At 48.4% G+C, this 8,229-nt stretch overlaps 1 protein-coding gene across 1 annotated transcript; it reads left to right on the top strand.

The window, feature by feature from the left end:
* The first annotated feature begins 360 nt into the window (after window positions 1–360).
* Window positions 361–1,296, top strand: LOC142007029 (olfactory receptor 51G2-like). The gene has a single exon (XM_074983930.1). It carries the CDS (start codon window positions 361–363, stop codon window positions 1,294–1,296), a length of 936 nt encoding a protein of 311 aa, XP_074840031.1.
* The last annotated feature ends 6,933 nt before the right edge of the window (window positions 1,297–8,229 follow it).

Raw genomic sequence — 8,229 nt, forward strand, 5'->3', positions numbered from 1 at the left:
ACACACACACACACACACACACACACAAAAATATCCAGTTAGCCGGAGCAGGTTGCCCATTGCAGAGCTTCTACCACCTCCTTATGACAAGTCAGTAGCTGCATCTGGAAAACAGGGAACTGGAACAGTTAGACATCTTCCACCATTCCCTGAAACTTCTCAAGCAGATCAATTGATGTTGCTCCAGATGCACTGCAGCTCTGATACACTCTGGCAGCGCCAACATTCCTGTTGGGGGTGCAATTGCAAGACTATGATTTTGCAGCTCATTCTTGAACTTCTCAATGACTAAATTTCATTAAGTCTCCTGTTCTTTTTCCTTTTAGGAAGGACTGAACTCCTTCATCTGTCTAGTACCTTATGTCAGCTATCAATGACAGCAGATTCCAATATGATGTGTTCCTTCTCACTGGGATACCTGGACAGGAACATGTCTACCTCTGGATCTCTATCCCCTTCTGCTTAACGTATGCAACTTCAATAGCAGGAAATTCATTCATTGTGTTTGTCATAAAAACTAATCCAAGCCTCCATGAGCCCATGTACATTTTCCTTTCCATGTTGGCCATTACAGACCTTAGTTTATCAATAACCACCATGCTGACAACACTGCAAATATTCTTGCTGAACTCAAGGAAAATCGGTCTTGATGCGTGTTTTGCCCAGCTCTACTTTATCCACACCCTTACAAGCATTGAGTCTTCTATACTCTTGATGATGGCCTTTGACCGCCTCATCGCCATCCGTGATCCCTTAAGGTATGCTTCCATCTTAACACCACAGAGACTAGCCAAGATGGGGCTTGCATGTGTACTAAGAGCAGTGGTCGTAAAGCTTCCATTGCCCATTCTCCTGAAACGGTACCGATACTGTCGAGAAAATGTACTAATTCATAGTCATTGCACACACGGAGAGGTCATGAGAAAGGCATGTTCAGATGTCACAGTCAATAGCATCTATGGTTTGTACAGCATACTCTCAACGGAAGCCTTGGATTCATTGCTCATCTTTCTCTCTTACATGATAATCCTCAAAACAGTAGTGAGTATCACAACTAAGGCAGAGTGTCTCAAGGCCTTGAACACCTGTGTCTCCCATCTCTGCACTGTCCTTGCATTCTATACACCATTTATCAGCCTAACCTTGATGCCTAGAATTGGGAAAAGCTCATCCCCTTCTATTCAGGTCGTCCTGGGCTACATCTACCTGTTGTTCCCACCCCTGATGAACCCCATCGTTTACAGTGTTAAAAGCAAACAGCTTCGTGAGAGGATCGTCAAAATATTTGTCAGCTGAAGGGTCCCTTTTACACACTGTCTGGTGCAGAAGAGATGAGAAACGAAAACCACAGGGAAATGCCTCTTGCTCACTCCTTTATCCTTTCATCTGATATGACATGAGGTGCTAATCTCTCTGGAGAGCACGACTGCCATTATTGAATATCCTGGAGCAATGGGTGATGGGCTGAAGAGGGAGGATAGAGCAGTGGGGGAAACAGACCTAATCAGGAACTGGCCTCAAAAAGCATCTGTGCTGATCGAGTGCCAGTGGACCCCTGGAATGTTGGCCCAGAAAGAGACATGTTGGTGGTGGCTCCGACCTCAGAATTCCTCTCCACATAGTTAGTCAAGAGAAGGGATATGGTTGTTGTTTTCCTTGACACTCAGCCTGTCACTTTCCTGTCTCTGCTTAAACAAGTGTGGGTAAAGGAGAAAGCTGCAGAGCTGTTCTTCAGTGACAGGTCTGGCCATTCCTGATGCTCTGGGTGCTGTGTGATCCACAGAGGCTGCACCAGCTGTGGACCAAGGCTTTATAAGGAGCCAGGACACCAAGGATTACACAAAGCCCTCAGCTAAGTAATTGTAATTGTGTCATGTCAGAGTTATGATTAAGGCAGGAGACGCTATTCAGGAAGCCCCTCCCCCTTTTGTAGCTCTGCACTTCCCACCTCCTGAGCCAATTCCTCTCACATTAAGCACAAAACTGTGAATGAGTCAGGCCCAGGTTCCCTCCTCCTCCTTCCTTGTGTTCTGATACAGCTGCTTGGAAATGGATAGAAATGGTCGTCATTGCCCCAAAAGAGACATGGCCTGCTCCTAACCCAGCTCACCACATTCACTGTACGGTGACCAACTTTTCTAATGGTAAAACACGGACAGAAACAGCAGCCGCTTGCCACTCTTGTTCTACTTCCCAACCTAGCCTCCTTGAATTGCCCCACAGTGAACCCCCCCACCCCATCTTCTCACCGTTACTCAATGCCAGAGCTGGACCATGATAAGAGGCACACGTGGTACCAAAACCAATCTGAGGAGCACCCATCCCTCCCTTTGTCCCAAGCAGTGGGCTGGGAGTGGGTCAAGAAGAGCCCCAAGCCTTTCTCCCTTCACTCAGGGCAGATTGAGAGTTCAGGCTTCCCACAGCAACATGGTGGAGAGATACTGGTGTCATTCTTACCACAGTGCATCACCACCCTGTGCTGTGTGCACCGCCTTGGGGGAATAAGAGGAGAGGGGTACAAGGGCTAGAGCAAAAACATGGAAGAGAGGCAGGGTCTCCAAGCAGAACATGCAGCACAGATTTCAGCAATCCTGCATCAATGTGGACTCAAGCAAGGATGTTGGTGAAAGGCTCTTCAGTAAAGGGGAAGGCTGCGGTAGGCAAGTCTTTGCGCTGGAATAGACTGAATGATGCAAACCCACATTGGAAAGGGGGAGGCTCTTGCTTCAAGTATCCCAGCCTCGGAGTAAGTCCTGCAAGTACCATCCTATTCTCAGGATATTTTTCTAATGACTCCTCTATAACGCCAATATTCTTCTCTTCAAATCTTCTGTTATCATCCATATCCCTTATCTGCACAGCATGCTGCTGAATATGCACGATGCTCAGCTTCATTCCCAAGCTAATCAGTTAGCGTTTCCAGATTTTATCCAACATCTTCAAAATCGCTCTTCCTTTCACTCTTCTTGTCGCAATTTCCTTCTAAGAATCTAGATTACATGTCATGTTGCACCCCAGATACATGAACTTCTCCACATTCTCTAGTTCGATCCAATCTACTCTGAGAAGCAGGAGATGTGGTTTATCTAGACTTTATTAAGGCATTTGACACAGTCTCACATGCTCTTCTTTTTAATGAATTAGGGAAATATAACATACGTGGGGCTACTATACAAAAACTGCCTAACTGTCAGGGAGGTTACACATTGGAATAAATTGCTTAGTTTGGCTGTAGTACCTCCATCACTAGATCTATTTAAGAACAAGCTAGATATACATCTGTCAAGGGTGGTCTACATAGTGCTTCGTCCTGAAATGGGGGCCGGGGACTGTACTTGGTGACCTCTTAGGGATCCATCCAATTCCAGTGTTCCATTATTTTATGAGTATCTGAGCACAATGTGCAGTGGCAACAAAATGTTTTACATAATAGTGGGATGAATTTCTCTTCCTCCCTCGATGTGGAGGAAATTAAGAAAAACCTGGCCCTGACCACTTTGAAATTACAAAGGAATCTAAACAATCCCCCATGTTTTTATGCAAATGGGGCACTGAATATGGGAATATGCATAACTAAAATATGCTTTATTCAAATGGACAAATAATCCAGTATTCACGAGGTTGTACTCCCCTGAATACATATATTGTATTTGTGTACACGTGCCATGGCCCTGAATCCTTGAACCGAAGCCCTCCTGCCCCTCTTGTCACCGAAGACCCTCCGATCCTCCTGCCTACCAGTCCCTCTTCTCCCTGCTGACCCACACCCTGCTGCAGCCCTGCAGCACCCACCTGCGCAGTCAGGCTGCAGAAGGGATGTAAAAGAGGTGCCTTTTGTCTGGTGAGACCTTTATTGGGCTGGCTTCTCCTGTTTTACACCCTGGGCCTCTAGGATCCTCAAGGGGCCTAGCCACTAGCTACTCTGCCATCAGTGGGACCCATGTACCATCATTTATCTTCCTTATAGCATAATGGGACTTTCTGGGACTAATGGTAACTGTTCTTACAATAGCTCACTTTTGAATAAGCAGAAATTTTCAGATTAAGCCATAAAACTGACAATTTAATACATAGTAATTGATATGTTATGGCAATATAACTTTATGTAGTTAGTAGTTCAGTGGTCGACACTACTAGAGGCAACCAACTACCTTACTCACTTGAACCATTAGCTGCAACCTGTTCTTTCCAGTAATTGAACTGTTGATACTTCTGTGTGTAGGAAAGGAAAGCGGCATGATCTTTCACCTGACAATTGCACGTTTTCTAAAGGTAGAATTGTGTATGATTTGTAAAAACCAAGTGTAAGTTTGTTAATGATAGAACTGTGTCTAATGTATAAAATCAATTGTCAGTTTGCTTCTCACTTATCCTCTGTATTGAAACAGATTTACGTCACTTTGCATGACTTGCCTTTTCTGTTTGGGGTATCAATAAAAGCTAAAATAGAGATTATCCCTGAGGTCTAGTGCCTCCTCTTGAATCTCAGAGCGAAACACATGATAGACCAGGATTAGAAAAAAGATCATCTCTGGCGTGAAAATTTTACCTAAAGTAAGAACTAGCATGAGAAATTATAATTGCTCACAATTCACACTTAAGCTACGTCTACATGTGAACGTTACATCGAAATAGCTTAAATAAGCTATTTCGATGAATAACGTCTACACATCCTCCAGGGCTGGAGCCGTCGACGTTCAACGTCGATGTTGGGCTGCCCCACATCGAAGTAGGTGGTACAGGGGAACATCTACACGCCATAGTAGCACACATTGAAATAAGGGTGCCAGGAGCAGCTGCAGACAGTGTCACAGGGCGGACTAGCACTTCCGGGGCAACAGCTAGCCGCTCCCTTAAAGGGCCCCTCTCAGACACACTCAGCCTGCACAGTACGCGGTTTGCAGAGCCATAGGCATGCACACCTCGGCGATGCAGTCATGGACACCCAGCAGCAGCAGCACCAGCAGCAGCTGCCGGAGGTCCACCCAGCCGCCCCTCTAGGAATAGTGCTCACCCTGCTCAATGCCATGCAGGAGACAGGTGATCACATCCTAGCCACAGAGGAGGATCTGCCCCAAACCCTGCTGCCCCCCGCTCCTCCGCCGCACATGCCACCAGCTGTGGAGCTACCCCACGAGCACCAACTGGTGGGAGCGGCTGGTGCTCGGAGAGTGGGATGACGACCGCTGGCTCCAGAACTTTCGCATGAGCAGGCAGACATTTCTGGAGCTATGCCATTGGTTCACCCCCCAATGAGGCACCAGGACACCGCCATGCGGCATGCCCTCAGCGTCGAGAAATGCGTCAGCATCGCTGTCTGGAAGGTGGTCACTGCAGACAGCTACCGATCCGTTGGCCAGCAGTTTGGCGTCGGCAAGGCCACCGTCGGGGCTGTCCTCATGGAGGTAAGAGGACCCACGGGGGAAGGGGGAGGCAGCCCTGGCAGGGGAGGGGAGCCCTGGCAGGGAGGGCCACACACATCCTGCACATCCCTCATTGGTGCTTTCCCATGTCCTTCCCCTGCAGGTCGTCTGCGCCATCAATGCCCTGCTCCTTCACAGGCTCATGCGGCTTGGGGACCCGGATGCCGCCATCGTGGGGTTTGCCACCCTGGGCTTCCCCAATTGCTTTGGGGCTCTGGATGGGACCCATATCCCCATCCGTGCCCCCGAGCACAGTGGAGGACTCTACTTAAACAGGAAGGGCTACCACTCAGGTCTGTCCTGGTCTACAAGTGGTCTTCCCAAAGAAATCCTCTTCAGTGAACTGTCGTGGGTTGAGAAGAAGAGGAAGACCAAAGCTAAGATTCAAGGATCCATGCAAAAACATCATGACAATATCTGACATCGATCCAAAATCCTGGGAATCTACATCATCAGATCAAAATACCTGGAGGCGACTGCTATGACAGGGCAAATCTACATCATCGTTTGACAGTGTATGTTCCAGCCATGCAAAAGAACCTTGTCTAAGAAGGAAAAACTCTCAGACTCAAGAATTCGGAAACAGACTGACGTGGCTATTTAAATCAACCATGCAAATCCAATATTGGACCTATAAAAAACAAGAGACGCTGAAGAATCAAATACTGCCCATAGATCTTCACCAATGCTGCTAACCACCATTTCTCAAGACAAAAAGGGACCACCGAGTAGTAAGCTTTGGGAAACTGAAAGCAGAGAATTGGGAGAGAGGACATCGTTTTGCACAATGACATCAGCCAAACACAGAATATGAACTGACACCAGCTTCTGAAAAGCTTTGGATGGAATATCTGACCACAAGAATGTCGAGACAAAAAAAAAATGTCATATGTGGTACTGTGATGAACTCAGCAATGCACTAACCTACAGAAGATTGGCACCTGAACAAAGGATAGTGGAAAAAACACAAAGGAAATGGGAAAACCCCCAACTGAAGATGCGCGAAATACAGTTAAGTTCGCAAAAGAAAGTACAACAGTGCCATCCTAGGGCAGTAGGAGACAGACTTGAGAGCTATGTCTAGAGTTCAGGGTTCTGTCAATAAAATGATAATTGGGTTGAAAAAATCTGCAGAGCATCCAGATTACAAAGTGCTTTCTGTTAACAATATGTTGACATAAGGCAGCACTTTTATCAGTGGCCAAACCCCGCATGCCATGAGGAAGAACACTACTGTCAACAGAGATCGGTCAGCAAAATGCCTGTCTGGATGATCCAGGGGTCCTTCTCTCAATGCAGCACTCTTGCCCCCACAGACACGCTGTCAACAGCAATCAGTGCTTGATGGTTCCTGCCTCCAGCCATTTTTAAAGGTGCAGAGAGTCCATGGAACCCCGTTGGAGGAAGTTGAGAGTGCAAGACCAGCAGAGCTACACACTGCTGTGTGTCATGTCCTCACAGATGCACTGTCTGTCCAAGCAACAATGGCAGAGGCTTCCAGAACTCACTGGGTCCTGGAGAGACCAGCCTGAGGGGGTTCTAGGATGCCCCTGCCACAGGTCCAAATGCCATGGACTCTCCCGGATCAGGGCAGAAATCCAGCATCTCCTGGACTTGTGCGTGGGGTAGGAATGCCTGCAGGACCACAAAGCCCATCAAAGAAATGCAGAGATTTATAACAGTATGGTCAATGCCCTGGCTGAATGGGACCACCCCTACCACATCTGAAATTGTTCTGGTCTACAAGTGAGCCAGGGACTCTGCTCCACTCTCCAAGGAAGGAACACCAACATGCCACTAATATTGGAGGCTGAACTGTACCTGAGGGGGAAACATCACCAACTATCTGAATATTGATATGGTGCTTGAGGCCCCCCACATCAGCGGGAAACCCCTCAGGAGAAGGAGGAGTCATCCCAGCCCCAACCCACACCAGAGCCAGAGTCAAATTTGGAGTCCAGTAGCCTCGAACCGGTGTTGGACCCACTTTCCAGCAACTAAGCCACCTCTCAGGCATCAAAAGAGCTGGGAGAGGTCCCTCCCATGAGTACCCTGTGCATCGCACACTCCAACGCATGGGAGGTGCTGTAGTCCCAGCACGGACCACCACATGCAGCAGGAATGTGAGTCACTTTGACCCAGGAGACATGGGCAGCATCTTGCCACAAGTCTCATGGAGACTAAACAAGCCTCAGGCCATGGGCACGAAGGGAGGCTCCCAGCTCCTGCCATGTGTGGACATAGGCTAGCCACAAGGGCACCAGTCTGAACCCAGACACACCAAGGAGTGCAGCACACAGCATACAGTCATACCCACTGGCGAGAGGCAGTACCACATCCATAGGGCAGTGCTGCCAGTCACATGTGTGTATGTGGGCCACAGGGTGACCAGGCTGCTCCTGCCTCACCTGCCACCCATGAGGGGACACCGCTGAGCCCATACATCTACTTGCCCACAAGCCTGTTGCCAGCGGATAAGCTGTAGCAGTCAGCATGTTCCCAGAAGTGCCATGGAGCCCCCATGGGGCAAAATGCCTGCTGTGCAGACCACTTATGGCTTTGCTCCCGGGACATCCCCTCCCTTGGCCCGGGGGTTATTGGTCAGTGCTCATTGCATGGAGCGGGGTCTTTGGGGCTACACTGAATGAATATTTCAGTGTCTCTCCTCCTTGTCTTCCTCACAGCTGGACCCATATCATCTGACATCTTAGCCACTCGCACCTCAACACGAGGCTGACCACTCCCACATGGCCACCAGGCCTAACCCACAGCCAGAGGGGCCTTTGGAGGTTCTATGAGGATCCTT

Source organism: Carettochelys insculpta, chromosome 1 (genome assembly GCF_033958435.1).
Source record: "Carettochelys insculpta isolate YL-2023 chromosome 1, ASM3395843v1, whole genome shotgun sequence".
NCBI classification, from domain to species: domain Eukaryota; kingdom Metazoa; phylum Chordata; order Testudines; family Carettochelyidae; genus Carettochelys; species Carettochelys insculpta.

Excerpts from the sequence above, each read along its gene's own strand:
- LOC142007029 (XM_074983930.1), top strand. The coding sequence starts at position 361 with ATGTCAGCTATCAATGACAGCAGATTCCAATATGATGTGTTCCTTCTC.